Here is a 16,264-nt window from a genome sequence, read left to right as displayed (position 1 = left end):
CACACATAGAACACCTGGCTGATTCAGCAGGTTAAGTGTCCAACTCTTAATCTTGGCTCAGGTCATGATCCCCTGATTCCTGAGATCAAGTCCCATGTCGGGCTCTGCAGTGACAGCACAGTGACTCCCTCTCTCTCTGCCCCTCCCCCACTCACACACGTGCACACTTGTGCTCTCTCAAAATAAATAAATAAAACATAACATTGATTTAAAAAATAATAATATACACACATGTGAGGAAAATACACAAAAATAACAATGCTTGGTTTTTAAGTAGCATATAAATGGGTTTTTAAATACTTTTGTTCTTACTAAAGAAAAAAAACACAAACACAAAAAAAACAAAAAACAAAGAAAAAGGGCACCTGGGTGGCTCAGTCGTGAAGTATGCAACTCTTACTCTTGGGGTCATGAGTTCAAGCCCCACACTGGGTGTAAAAAATAAACAAGTAAATACACTTTTTGCTGATTTTGTATATATTTTAACTTTTCAAAAAAATGCCTATATCTAGATTCTCCAATTCCACTCCTTCCATTTTCACTTAAATGCATACCCAATTAGGCTTTTGCCCGTAGAAGACTTCAAGAAACTGCTTTTTAAGCAAATTGTGGTAAAATGTACATAACAAATTTACCATCTTAACCATTTTTAACTGTATAAATCAGTGGTATTACATATATTCACATTGTTGTACAATCATCACTACCATCCACACACAGAACTCTTTTTATCTTGTAAAACTAAAACTCAATACCCATTAAACAATAACTCCCATTCTCCCCAAAGCCCTAGCAACTATGCGCCTACTTTCTGTCTCTATGAAATTGACTACTTTAGGCATCTCATATGAGTGAAATCACATTATTTGTCCTTGTGCAACTGGCTTATTTCACTTAGCATGATGTCCTCAATGTTCTCCCAAGTTGTAGCATGTATCAGAATTTCCTTCTTTTTTAAAGTCAAATAATATTTTGTTGTATGTATATATAGCATTTTGTTTATTCATTCATCCATCTTTTGGCTACTGCAATTAATGCTACTATAAACATGGGTATACAAATACCTCTTCAAGTCCCTGCTTTCAATTCCATTGGGTATATATTCAGAAGAGGAACTGCTGGATCATATGGTAATTTTTAATTTTTAATTTTTTGAGGAAACACTCTCCATCTTCCATAGCAATTGCAACAATTTACTTTCCCACCAATACCACACAAGGGTTCCAAGTTTTCCACATCCTTGCCAACACTTGCTATTTTCTGTTTTGTTTTGGTTTTTGATCGTAGCCATCCTGATGGGTCTGAGGTGATTTTGATTTGCATTTCCCTAATGATTAGTATTCTTCATGGTTTTAATCAAAAGACACATGAGCAGGATGCCTGGGTGCCTTAGTCAGTTAAGCATCCAACTTCGGCTCAGGTCATGATCTTGCAGTTTGTAGGTTCAAGCCCGGTGTTGGGTTCTGGGCTGACAGCTCAGAGCCTGGAGCCTGCTTCGGATTCTGTGTCTCCCTCTCTCTCTGCCCCTCCCCTGCTTGTGCGCTCGCGCTCTCTCTCACTCTCTCTCTCAAAAATAAATAAAAACATTTTTAAAAATTTAAAACATAAAAGAACATATGAGCCAACACAAAGAGCTCCAAGTGGCCAAAGATAGAATATTTAGAGCATCAAAAAATATCTAAATACAACTGAGTAAAATACACCAAATATATAAACCTCAAGTGTAAAATGACACCTTAAAAAAAAAAAATCTCTTCCTGGCGCCTAGGTGGCTCAGCCAATTAAGCGTCTGACTCTTGATTTTGGCGCAGGTCATGATATTGCAGTTTGGTTCCTGAGACTAAACCCCACATCAGGCTCTGCGCTGACAGCATGGAGCCTGCTTGGGATTCTCTGTCCCTCTTTCTCTGCTCTCGCTTGTGCACACACTCGTGTACATACTCTCTCACTCTCAAACAAATAAACTTCTTTAAAAAGCTCTTCATTAAACACTACTGGAAATAACTAGGGCACACATTACTTATTCTGAAGATTTGCAGTTAAAATGGAAAAATTAAACATTTTTCCTGCCTTTCACATACAAAATGTATTTTAGGATAATCAAATAGCTCTAGGTGATGAAATAAAGTTATTTACTAAAGAATTCTACCTAATCAACATGGAAGGAATGACAGAATGAGAAAATCATAATTTTGCAAGCCCTAGTGAAGCAAATGCTTCACACAATATTCATAAATGTATGAAACCATTAGCTAAAGTGGTGATAGGAAACTGTACAATGGAGATCGGGCTGTAACAACTTGAAACCCCTGGTTGATCACTGCATCACTGAAATGAAGACAAGCAAACACTGTGTGCTTCCTGATATGATCAAATATGAAGCATACAGCACAACCTATGAAATATTCATGCCCAAAAATGTTGGACCTAAATCTGATTAAAAGCCTCTACAGTGCACTAATATGATAGCCAGTAGCCACATGTAGCTATTTAAATTTAAAAAGTAAAATTAAAAATTCAGTTTCTCGATCACAAGTACTCAAAAGCCACATGTAGCCATTAGACAGCACAGGTACAGAACAACAGTGCAGATACACATTTCCATCACTGCACAAGTTTTACTGGATAATGCTGCTCTGGAGCTAAATTCTATTTACAAGAAATATGGAAGGATAAGAGGAGTAAAGGAACAAATAACATGACTCTAGAAAGAAGCAAGCAAACAAATCTAGAATGCAGGGGTTTCTACTGACCAGTTAAGTGAATGGCAGGGGGAGAAAAGAAGGGAGGAGGACACTACTACAGATTTTAAGACTTAAGATATGAAATATTCAGAAAAGGAAAATTTATACAAAAAAGTAGATCAGTGGTTTCTAGGGGCTGGAGGCAGAAGCAAGGATTGACTGTAAATGTGTTTGAAGAAATTTGGGGGGAGTGTTGAAAAGCTTGAACTGGATTATGACAATAAATAAATGAATGAATGAATGAATGAATGAATGAATAAATAAATAAATAAATAAATAAATAAATAAATAAATAAATAAATAAAACTGGATTATGATGGGGCACCTGGGTGGCTCAATCAGTTGAGCACCCAACTTCAGCTCAGGTCACAATCTCACAGTTCATGAGTTTGAGCCCCACATGAGGCTCATGCTGTCTGCGCAAAGCTCACTTCAGATCCTCTGTCCCCCTCTCTGTCCCTCCCCCATTCATGCCCTCTCTCTCAAAAATAAACATTAAAAAAAAAAAAACAGGAGCACCTGGGTCACTCAGTTGACTAAGTGTCCAGCTTCGGCTTAGGTCATGGTCTCACAGTTTGTGAGTTTGAGCCCTGCATCAGGGTCTGGGCTGACAGCTCAGAGCCTAGAGCCTGGTTCAGATTCTATGTCTACCTACCTCTCTGCCCCTCCCCTACTCATGCTCTGCCCCTCTCTCTCAAAAATAAATAAACATTAAAAAAAATTTTAAAACACACCACAAAAAACCGACTATAATGAAAAAAAAACTGGACTATGACCAACTCTTTTAAGTTCACTAAATATTACTGAATTGTTCTTTAAAAGCCAAAAGAGACAAATCTAATGTGCAAAACTTTTTTGAACAAGATTCTAAGTAACTCTAAAAAGATATTTTGAAATAGTCAAAGAAATTTGATTATGGATTAGATTATACCAAAAAAATTAATTGTTGGAGGGTATGAATAGAATATTTATTCATATTTTTAAAGATACATATAGAAATATGTACAATGTCTGAGATTCACTTTAACACACTCAGAGAAAAAAGATGAAATAATGAATAAAGAAAATGAAACAGAAATCTTAAAATTATTAGATATGGCTGCTTTATACATGAGTTCATTGTACTATTTTTTCTATATTTGCATATGTTTGCAATTTTTTATCATTAAAAAAAATTAATGGCTACAATAATACCCTCTCATAATCAATCCTACAAACCGAATCTATGATGAAGTTTGTGACTTCCCAATATTACCGGCAACAAAGATACAAGGTGATCATTTTTAAGTAAGTTTCAATTTTAGAATTATTTTAAGTCCCCAAAGAAACACTCAATGATTACATTTAAGTCACCATCTTAAACTTCAAAAAATTTTATAAGCCCACTCTGTCTGGGGGCTTTGGACGAGGTGAAGCAGCAGGAGGAACTAAATACACACATATTTTTCCCCTACTAGCTGAGCTGAATCTCTTTCATGATATACTTGACACTAAGTCATTAAATAAATCCAACAGCATTCTCAGTAACTAGCCTGTGATAAATATGCCTGGCACCAGTGCAATGTATTCAAGCCTTTTCAACAGCTTTTCCTTTGTGCACATCTGCAGGCTTTCTATGCATATCTGCATACAGAATCCACAACCACATTCTGCATTATAATTAATGTAACAGCACATTTGACCAGGTCCACAGGGTTTTGATATATAACCATTTTTGAGATCTGCTGGGAACTGAGGATGTCCTGCGGAGAAAGTATGCCTAATTTCAAATCAGGAACCAGACAAGCTCTAAGTGGTAAGACAGTTGTTTTCCGGAAACAGCTATGACATAACTGTGTATATGTGTGTGTGTGCACAGACATGCGTCTATCTCAAATCACAATGCTCTTCTCTTTTACTCCTCACCACAGCTGTCATATACCCACTCTAAATAGTCAAGGAACAGCCCCAAATGCACATACAGATCAAATTAAAAATCTTATATAAAAAGCATTCTTTGGTTACCATTGACAGAGAAAATCACTGAAATATGGATTCAACTAGGGATATATAGCAAGTACAGAAATAGTAGACCTGAACTATACATCTCACCCATTCTGTACCTTTGGTAATTAAAATCACCTTGCTCAGTTCCCCTTAACCTCATTTTTAAAAAGTTTACTTTGAAATCTAGACTGAAATCCCATGGCTAGGTAAGTTCTTACGTACATGCACTTCTTCAAAGGCCTTTGGGGAGTACTCACTGTCAGCTTATATTGTTCAATTCACTCTGTACTGTAGCACAGAAGTCCCATGGAATTCAGCAAGGAGCAGAGCAATCTGATTCTCTACCACCCTAGCCTAGAATGCTGTAAGTTAGCACTGTCTAATAAAACTTTCTGTAATGACACTCAACACAGTAGCCACTAATCACATGTGGGTTTTGAGCACTTAAAATGTGGCTATTGTGACTGAGGAACTGAACTTTTAATTTTATTTAACTTAAACAGGCACATGTGGCTAGTGGTTACCATACTGCAGGACGTAGCTATAAGTAACTTTCTTGTGTTTTCACACAGGTTTCATTCTCTGTGTCTCTATGTCTCTCTCTTGCTCTCATCTACAAACACACACACTCATACATCAAATCTTAGTATTTAACTGAGTGATGGGGTTATGGAATCAGATTCAAATATATTTTGAATGAATAAATATGTATTTATATTTAATAGTATTTACAACAAACAGGTAACACTAGTATCGCAAAAGGCTCTAAGATAATCCTATAGACATTAAAACTACATATATGAAAACATACCCCAATATGGAAAATACACAGAGAAAGAATACAAAATACCATCTATTTTTTTGGTCACAAAAAATTAAATAGGCACATGCATGAGGATTAGAAGGTATCATAAACCAAAGAAAAATAATCAGATGGAGGAAGGAATTATAAGTGGATTTCATTCATATACATAAAGCTTTAGAAAATAAATTAAGGTTGAAGAGCAATGAAATATAAAGGTCTAAGCATAGAAATAATCTCAGAAAACTTGAATTTGGGGAATAGGTAACTATCCTACATTGGCAGCAACCTAGAGGGCTAAGGATAAGGAGACTGAAAAGAACTCAACCTGTGCACTGTCGGGGGAAGGTCTAACTAAAACTGAGAAATCTGGAATGCCTGGGTGGCTCAGTCAGTTAAGCATCCAACTTCAGCCCATGTCATGATCTCATGGTTCATGGGTTCGAGACCTGCCTCGGGTTCTCTGCTCTCAGCACAGAACCTGGATTCTCTGTCTCCCTCTCTCTCTGCCCCTCCCCCACTTGCTCATGCACCCTCTCTCTCTCCCTTTCAAAAATAAATAAACATTAATAAACAAATAAAATTGAGAAATCTATGACTAAGAGAAAGAGGGAAAGAAAGTTTGTAAATGAGAGTTAATAGGTGTCAATGTTAACATTTAGTCAGTAAAAGACTTGAGGCCATTCCAAGGCTGTTAGCTGAGAGGTCAGAAAGGCTCAACATTACCCTTAAAGACAGACAACAAACTGAGGGTTGATGGAGGGAGGTGGGTGGGGGATGGGCTAGTTGAGTGATAGGTACTAAGGAAGACACTTGTTATGATAAGCACTGGGTGCTGTATGCAAGTGATGAATCACTGAATTCTACTCCTAAAACCAATATTGTACTGTATGTTAACTAACTAGAATTTAAATAAAATTTTAAAAAGAAAAAATTAAATTAAACTAAAACAAAAACAAACAAACAAACAAACAAACGCTCAATACTGCTTTCTAGGTGAGACCCATTCCTGAGATTAGCATCAATTACACTTAATTCACCTGGACAGCTTCAGTGACTGGAACAGTGGTTCTCAAACTTCAAAATGAGATTCTTAAACCCCATCCCTAGAGACTGAGACATATTGATTTAAAAAAATAATCTGTTTTATCTGTGTGGGTTAGGAAAAATAAAGACACCCCACCCCATGCAACTTAAAATCTGTCTTCTATTTAATAAAGATGATTAAACATGTTTTTTTGATAACTTGAGAAACTCTAGCATCTCTGATCATAGCCTCTTATCTTTTCATAGATTTTAGGAAAGGAAGAAAAATAAGAAAGCTGTCTTTATACATGGGAAGATATGTCAAGTAATAATAAAGGAGGTAGACTTGTTTTGTAGGACATCAAGGCTAAGACAGAGGAGCGATGGCTTCAGTGTAATATAAGAATGAATTAGAAGAGGGGTGCCTGAGTGGCTCAGCTGGTTAAGCTTCTGAGTCTTGGTTTCAACTCAAGGCATGATCTCACAGTTCATGGATTCAAGCCCCACACTGGGCTCTGCACTGAGGAGCCTGCTTGGGATTCTCTCTCTCCCTCTCTCTCTGCCCCTCCTCCTACTTGCACTCTATCTCAAAAAAAAATAAATAAACTTTAAAATTAAAAAAAAGAATGTATTTGAAGAAATGAGATTCCTCATCAGGTGGTGAGTTTCCTATATGTTGAAGATGTCTAAGCTGATGCTGTATGACCACAAGGTCTGTAAGTTGTGTGAATGATTTGACCAGCAATAATATTAGATAACCAGTGACTTTCCTTCCTACCTTGATACAACGTACCTAGTATCTCATGGAATTTACTACTGTTACCAAAGAAAACTCATATATCATTTGAAAGTATTTGATGTGACATATATTTGCTTCGTTGTTCATGATGATCAGATAAGAAGTTCACATCAATAGAATTTTTTTTCACTTTTACACTGCAAATTACTTGACTTCTCTTTCACTTTTCCAATACCTAAAGTAAAATATTGTATTTTTACCTTATTACCACCTCAGTATCATTTATTCAACAAATATTTCTTACCATCTAATAAGTGTCAGGTGCCATGCATTCAGGCCAGGAAACAGTTGAACTAATCATCAATACACACACAAGTTAAGAGATAAAGTCCCATGGGTGATTCTCCCAAAACTTAGATTTCGTTGTCTCAACCTATCCCTATGTTCCAGGTCAGACTTTCCTATATTATACCCAATGAAGCCTCCATTTTCCCTCTCTCCCTCACCCCATTTACCTGAGAGATGCATGGGCAGCATGTCCAGCTGTTACTTCTCCCAAGCCCTGACCCCAGTTCCAGATGTCCCTGAAGCAGCAGAAATTTGGGGCCAGGAGGATGAGGACTGCCTGTCTAGAGGAAACAACAGGATTACCATAGGGAAGGCAGAAGGAAGCTTCAAATCAGGATATTACATAGTAAAAATGGACTCTGGGGATTTCACAGCAGAGGAATAAAAAACATAGGGAAGAAAGAGATGAGGTTTGTATGGGAGCAATGGCTGGGGAGGACTACTTTAAAGCCATAAATGGCCCAAGTGACTTTGGAGCCCAGGGTGTCACCTAGGAGAAGGCAACAATACAGAAGTTGCCACTTGTGTCCTCAGAAGTTTTGAGGCGATCAATCTCTAAGGAAATCTGTAAAATCTTGGTTACTCTAGAAAAGCTGATGTTTGAAGACAGGAACTGTGGAGGGGAGGAAACTACAACTGATACTTTTACTGTTTTTCTCTTATTGTGAAATATGTCCAATGAACAAAAGAATATATATACCATTTAAAGAATAATAAAACCCACCTATGCTCCACCCTCCAGATGAAGAGTATTTTTCTTTACTCCTTTTTCTCCAAATTCTGGAGCATCCATAAATAACTAAAGTGGATTTTATCTGGGGGGCCAGTTTCAGGTGTGGTATCATTTCTTTAAACTGAAGAATGCCCCTGTGCAAATCATTCTATCTCCAACACCATTCTTACCTGCCTCCTAATGCTTAATTGTTAATTGATTAAGATAAAGACATTCTTTCTACACTAAAATCAAAGGGTTTAAAATGGATGAATTAGCATATTGCTTTAAATCTTTTCAAAGTGTAAATAGTACCAACTAATTTCCTACTGTGAATGGGGAAAGGATGTGAAGGTGAAGCTCCCGACTCTAAAAATGTCAGCGGAGAGAGGAAAGCTGAAGGCTCCTAAAATACTTCACAAGCTTCACTAGTTTCCCTTGGACTTGAACTATCTGCCTTCATCCATACATAAAAAGAGGCATGAGCAGAGATACTTCCTGGCCTATGTCCATGCACTGACCTGAACAGCCACTAGACTACCCATTCTTTTCATTCTCTCATGTGGTCATAAACACCTGGCATTGCCTTGGCAACTGAATAAATATGGTGACACTGCCACATACTAGCTTCTAAGTAGTTGTCCAGTTGCCTTGCTAACTTTACACAAAAACTAGTACCTTGAGTCCAGTCAATCCAACCAAAAGTTACTAAGTGTTTCCTATAGGAGAATATGTCTGGGTTGTCTATTTTCTTTCTAATATTTCCTTTTTCTGTTAAATTCATGGACTAAACATACTTTACTGGATAATATAAAAACCCCATGGCACTAATGACTGTAGCACAGGGATGAGGATTTTTTTGCAAAGCCATGTTTTCAATGGAAAGTTAAATTCCTGCATATTCCAAACTTCCTTTCCTACTCTGTAAAATAATTCTAATGCAGTCCCAACCCCTTGCCTGCATCCTATTACAAGGAGGCAAGGGAAGTTGTTGGTGGCAGGAACTCTCCAGTAGAACACTGATGTTATCTGCTTACCTTTTCACCCCCTTAACACAATGCTAACTTAACTCAGAATCAGATCATCTCCTCCCAGATAAAAGAAAATTATCTTCAAAAGAAAGATTAGACAAATACCAGCCTAGGCCTCTGATTAACAGGTATTTTTAAACTGACTTCCCCACACTGGTCAACCATACAGTTATAGCATTATTAGATTTGGTCAGCATTGGGAAAGAACTTCAGGTAACCCATGAGGAAATACAAGTTCATAGCTGCTAAGTGACTGGACTGAGATCATAGTTAGGCTAACAGCTGATCAAGGATTACAACTATGATTTCCAAACTCTGCTGCATATCTTCATGGTCCTCAACTACAGCAGAATAGGGGCAAGGATTGTTCTTCTAAAACTAAAAGGGAAAAAAACATACCTTCTTGAGAAGCAGTGATCTCCTAACTCAGGCTATCCAAAGCAACCCCTACAAGAACCTCAAGGTCCTACTTTGGAGTTTGTATGCCTAAAGAGAGAATTCTCATCATAACTCTTTAAATCTGAGATGTCAGATGGCATACAATCAGTTCTCAGAGAAGCCACTAGGCTTCAAATGAAAATGAAGCTCTTAAGTCTTCCAACAGGGAAATCTAAGACAGCAGATTTTCTGACAAGCATGTACTCCTCCCTCTATCGTGAGAAACAATCCAGTCACTGGAGTCTCTAAGAGTGGCATATTAACTCTTTCAAGATACCAGGGCATCATTTACTAAATTACTTTTGAGAACACACTACATGGTAGTCCAGTTCTTTGGAAAAGGTAATTAGCCTCCCGCGGGTGACTAGTTTACTCCAAGTGAGCACTGTGCTTCACCATAGGATGAGAATAGTCTCTTTTTGTGAGAATGAAAATACTATTTTGCTTGTTATCAGGAGTGATTTATTTTTCATCTTAATAATCATATAAGCCTTGGGGGGGAGGAGCCAAGATGGCGGAAGAGCATGGAAGTTTTGTTTGCATCTCACGTCCATGAAATCTAGCCAGATCAACACTAAACCATCCTACACACCTAGAAAACTGAGCTGAGGATTAACACAACAATCTGCACAACGTGAACCCCAACTCAGCAGGTATGGCAGCACAAAGAGGTGAACTGGAAGAGAGAGGCCACAAGGGCAAGGAGCTGTTTTTGCTTGCAGAGAGAGGATGGATGGGGGGAGAGTATGGGAAAAGCACCCCCCCAAAAAAAATCCATGTGGAGAGAAAATGGAAAAGTGGAAACAGCTGCAGGGACTGAACTAAAAAGGGAGAAAGGAGAGGGTTTAAATTCCATTAAGACTCTATAAACACGGGGAGCACAGAGTCTGAAACTCTGCAGCTCAGTACCTGGCAGTGCTCTGGTGGGAAGGGCAAATCCCCAGGAGCAGAGTGAGGTCTGGAGATCCTCGGGCCACACAGGGAGAGGTGGCTCCTCTGCAGGAAGGAGATTGGTAAAGGCTGTGCAGCCACCCAGTCCCAGCAGACTCCAGAGAACAACCACATTTGGTGGTGCTGGAACAAGGTTGTTAAGTGTGAAGCCTGGTGCCAGATGCATGTTGTGATTTTCCATAATCCCTGAAATACTGCTGCTACACAATTGTGCAACATTTTTCTGGGGCAGGCTGACACCCAGCCACAGTCTCTGGGCATCGGCAGCAGCACAGTCCCACGAATGTTCCTGGACATGGCCGGCACCCAGCCATTGCTTGGTGAGACCCTCAGAGGGTCTGATTGGGTCAAAGCCGCAGTCCCTCAGAGTGAGCAGTCGCATCTGAGATAAAACTCAGGAGGGAGATACCACCTGGCAATCTGACAGCTTGGTCACAGACAGTGTAAAAGCGGGGAATGGATGCAAGCTGGAGACAAAGGACGGGTGTGCAGTTGCTGACTGGGGAGAACAGAGTTCCCAAACTAGAGACTGGTAGCTGGGTGACACCATTTTCACTGCTCCCACGCATGCGCATACACACTTAGAAGTGCCACAACAATCCACCCCAGAAAGCTAAGCAGCAGCATCTACTGGAGAATGGAGCCATTACACTAAGTTCTGCCCAACTGGGCCAACTTCGCTCTTCAGGAACACCACAAGTCTCTCTGCCTGCTTAGTTTATGGACTATAAAGTGCTTCACAGTTTGACCTCTACAAAAAAACGGTGTAATTTCAATCGTATTTCAGTCTGTTCGCTGGTCCATCTATTCAATTTTAATTTTTTTCTTTTTTGTTTCTTTTCTTTTTCTTAAATACAGAAAGAGAAAAAAATTATTTTTATTTTCAATTTTTATTAAAAATATTTTTCTTTAATGTTTTTCTACTGTATTTTTTACTTTTTTGTAAATTTTTCAAATTCTATTTTCTTCCATCATTTCATTTTATTCTATTTCATTGTATTCGTTTTTTCAAATTCTCAAACCTTTTTTTTCCCCCTTTTTTCTCTAATCTATCAAGCTCCTTTCAACAACCAGACCAAAACACACCTAGGATCTAGCATCATTTATTTGATTTGTGTGTGTGTGTTGTTTTTAATTTTTTAATTTTATTTTTTTTACCTTTTTAATTCCCTTTCTTCCTTCAAGATGACAAAATGAAGGAATTCACCCCAAAAGAAAGAGCAAGAAGAAATGACAGCCAGGGACTTAATCAACACACATACAAGCAAGATGTCTGAACCAGAATTTAGAATCACGATAAGAATACTAGCTGGGGTCAAAAATACATTAGAATCCCTTTCTGTGGAGATAAAAGAAGTAAAAGCTAGTCAGGATGAAATAAAAAAATGCTATAACTGAGCTGCAGTCTTGAATGGATGCCACGGTGGCAAAGATGGGTGAGGCAGAGCAGCGAATCAGCAATATAGAGGACAAACTTATGGAGAATAATGAAGCAGAAAAAAAGAGGGAGACTAAGGCAAAAGAGCACAATTTAAGAATTATATCAGTAACTCGTTAAAAAGGAACATCAAAATCATGGTGGGGGGGGGAGGTCCCAGAAAATGAAGAGAGAAAAAAAGGTAGATGTGTTATGTGAGCAAATCATAGTGTAAAACTTTCCTAACCTGGAGAAAGACACAGACATCAAAATCCAGGAAGCACAGAGGACTCCCATTAGATTCAACAAAAATCGACTATCAACAAGGCATATCATAGTCAAATTCACAAAATACTCAGGCAAGGGAAGAATCATGAAAGCAACAAGGGAAAAAAAGTCCTTAAGCTACAAGGAAAGACAGACCAGGTTTGCAGCAGACCTAGCCACAGAAACTTGGCAGGCCAGAAAGGAGTGGCAGGATATAGTCAATGTGCTGAATCAGAAAAATATGCAGCCAAGAATTCTTTATCCAGCAAGGTTGTCATTCAAAATAGAAGGAGAGATAAAAAGTTTCCCAGACAAACAAAAATTAAAGGAGTTTGTGATCACTAAACCAACCCTGAAAGAAATTTTAAGGGGGACTCTCTGAGGGGAGAAAAGACGGAGCAGGGGTAGGGGAGACCAAAAGCAACAAAGACCAGAAAGGACCGGAGAACACCACCAGAAACTCCAACTCTACAAGAAACATAATGGCAATAAATTCATATCTTTCAGTACTCACTCTAAACGTCAACGGACTAAATGCTCCAATCAAAAGACACAGGGTAACAGAATGGGTAAGAAAACAAGATCCATCTATACACTACTTACAAGAGACACACTTTAGACCCAAAGACACCTTCAGGTTGAAAGTAAGGGGATGGAGAACCATCTATCATGCTAATGGTCGACAAAAAAAAAGCCAGAGTAGCCATACTTATATCAAACCATCTAGACTTTAAAATAAAGACTGTAACAGGAGATGAATAAGGGCATTTTATCATAATTAAGGGGTCTATACACCAAGAAGACCTAACAACTACAAACATTTATGCTCCAAATATGAAAGCACCCAAATATATAAATTAATCACAAACATAAAGAAACTCATTGATAATAATACCATAATAGTAGGGAACTTCAACACCCCTTTTACAACAATGGACAGATCATCTAAACAGAAAGTCAATGAGGAAACAATGGTTTTGAATGACACACTGGACCAGGTGGACTTAAAAGATATATTCAGAACATTACAACCTAAAGCAGCAGAATATACATTCTTCTCCAGTACACATGGAACATTCTCCAGAATAGACCACATACTGGGACACAAATCAGCCCTCAACAAGTACAAAAAGTTCGAGATCATACCATGCATATTTTCAGACCACAATGCTATGAAACTTGAAATCAAGCACAAGAAAAATTTTGGAAAGATAACGAATACTTGGTGACTCAAGAACATCCTACTAAAGAATGAATGGGCTAATGAGGAAGTTAAAGAGGAAATTAAAAACTAAATGGAAGCCAACTAAAATGATAACACCACAGCCCAAAACCTCTGGGACGCAGCAAAAGGCAGTCATAAGAAGGAAGTAGATAGCAATCCAGGCCTTCCTAAAGAAGGAAGAAAGGTCTCAGATACACAACCTAACCTTACATCTTAAAGAGCTGGAAAAAGAACAGCAAATAAAACCCCAAACCAGCAGAATACAGAAAATAATAAAGATTAGAGCAGAAATCAATGCTATTGAAACCAAAAAAAACCCAGTAGAACAGATCAATGAAACCAGAAAAGCTGATTCTTTGAAAGAATTAACAAAATTGATAAACCCCTAGCCAGTCTGATCCAAAAGAAAAAGGAAAGGACCCAAATAAATAAAATCAAGAATGAAAGAGGAGAGATCGCAACCAACACAGCAGAAATAAAAACAATAATAAGAGAATATTATGAGCAATTATATGCCAATAAAATGGGCAATCTGGAAGAAATGGACAAATTCCTAAAAACATATATACTACCAAAACTGAAACAGGAGGGAAGAAATAGAAAATGTGAACAGACCCATAACCAGTAAAGAAATCAAATTAGTACTCAAAAATCTCCCAAAAAAACAAGAGTCCAGGCCAGATGGCTTTCCAGGGGAATTCTACCAAACATTTAAGGAAGAGTTAAACCTATTCTCTTGAAGCTGTTCCAAAAAATTGAAATGGAAGGAAAACTTCCAAACTCTTTCTATGAAGCCAGCATTACCTTGATTCCAAAACCAGACAGAGACCCCATTAAAAAGGAGAACTATAGACCAATTTCCCTGATGAACATGGATGCAAAAATCCTCAACAAGATATTAGCCAACCAGATCCAATAGTACATTAAAAAAATTATTCACAACCAAGTTGGACTTATACCTGGGATGCAGGGCTGGTTCAATATCCACAAAACAATTAACGTCATTCATCACATCAATAAAAGAAAAGACAAGAACCACCGATCCTCTCAATAGATGCAGAGAAAGCATTTGACAAAATACAGTATTCTGTCTTGATAAAAACCCTCAAGAAAGTAGGGATAGAAAGAGCATACCTCGAGATCATAAAAGCCATATATAAAAGACTCAAAGCTAATATCAGCTTCAATGCGAAAAAACTGAGAGCTTTCCTCCTAAGGTCAGGAACAAGACAGGGATGTCCACTCTCAGCACTTTTATTCAACATAGCATTGGAAGTCTTAGCCTCAGCAATCAGACAACACAAAGAAATAAAAGGCATCCAAATTGGCCAGGAGGCGATCAAACTTTCACTCTTCACAGATGACATGATACTGTATATGGAAAACCCAAAAGATTCCACCAAAAAACTGCTAGAATTGATCCATGAATTCAGCAAAGTGGCAGGATATAAAATCATGCACAGAAATCGGTTGCATTCCTATATACCAACAATGAAGAACAGAAAGAGAAATTAAGGAATCGATCCCATTTACAATTGCACCAAAAACCATAAAATACCTAGGAATAAATCTAACCAAAGAAGTGAAAAAATCTATACACTGAAAACTATAGAAAACTTATGAAAGAAATGGAAGATGACACACAAAAAAATGGAAAAATATTCCATGCTTCTGGAATATTTGTTCTGCAAGAATAAATATTGTTAAAATGTCAATACTACCCAAAGCAATCTACACATTCAATGCAATCCCTATCAAAATAACACCAGCCTTCTTCACAGAAGTAGAACAAATAATCCTAAAATTTGTATGGAACCAGAAAAGACCCTGAATACCAAAGCAATCTTGAAAAAGAAAACCAAGGCAGGAGGCATCACAATCCCGGACTTCAAACTGTATTATAAAGCAGTAATCATCAAGACAGTATGGTACTGACACAAAAACAGACACTCAGATCCATGGAACAGAATAGAGAACCCAGAAATGGACCCACAAATGTATGGCCAGCTAATCTTTGACAAAGCAGGAAAGAATATCCAATGGAATAAAGACAGTCTCTTCAGCAAGTGGTGCTGGGAAAACTGGACAGCGACATGCAGAAGAATGAACCTGGACCACTGTCTTATACCATACACAAAAATAAACTCAAAATGGATGAAAGACCTCAATGTAAGACAGGAAGCCATCAAAATCCTCGAGGAGAAAGCAGGCAAAAACCTCTTTGATCTTGGCTGCAGCCACTTCTTACTCACCACGTCTCCAGAGGTGAGGAAAACAAAAGCAAAAATGAACTATTGGGACCTCATCAAAATAAAAGGCTTCTGCACAGTGAAGGAAACAATCAGTAAAACTGAAAGGCAACCCACAGAATGGGAGAAGATATTTGCAAATGACCTATCAGATACAGGGTTAGTATCCAATATCTATAAAGAACTTATCAAACTCAACATCCAAAAAGCAAACAATCCAGTCAAGAAATGGGCAAAAGACATGAATAGATACTTCTCCAAAGAAGACATCCAGATGGCCAACCGACACATGAAAAAATGCTCAACATCACTCATCATCAGGGAAATAC

The 16,264-nt window shown here is 38.0% G+C and overlaps 1 protein-coding gene across 3 annotated transcripts in view; it reads right to left on the bottom strand.

Annotated features, from left to right (window-relative positions):
• Window positions 1-16,264, bottom strand: part of WDR41 (WD repeat domain 41) — a 202,515-nt gene that overhangs the window by 178,942 nt on the left and 7,309 nt on the right. For all 3 annotated transcript variants that reach the window (XR_008423820.1, XM_053907259.1, XM_053907257.1), the window contains one exon: window positions 7,813-7,926. Coding sequence is in view for 2 of the 3 variants with exons in the window: in XM_053907259.1 (XP_053763234.1) it covers window positions 7,813-7,834 (22 nt within the window). In the remaining variant the exon portion in view is untranslated. Of the gene's footprint in view, window positions 1-7,812; window positions 7,927-16,264 lie in introns of those variants that run through there.

This window comes from Panthera pardus, unplaced genomic scaffold (genome assembly GCF_024362965.1).
Source record: "Panthera pardus isolate Hobbes unplaced genomic scaffold, ASM2436296v1 HiC_scaffold_2, whole genome shotgun sequence".
In the NCBI taxonomy this organism is placed as follows: domain Eukaryota; kingdom Metazoa; phylum Chordata; class Mammalia; order Carnivora; family Felidae; genus Panthera; species Panthera pardus.
Note: the sequence above shows the minus strand (reverse complement) of the source record. Positions and strands in the feature narration are given on the sequence as shown.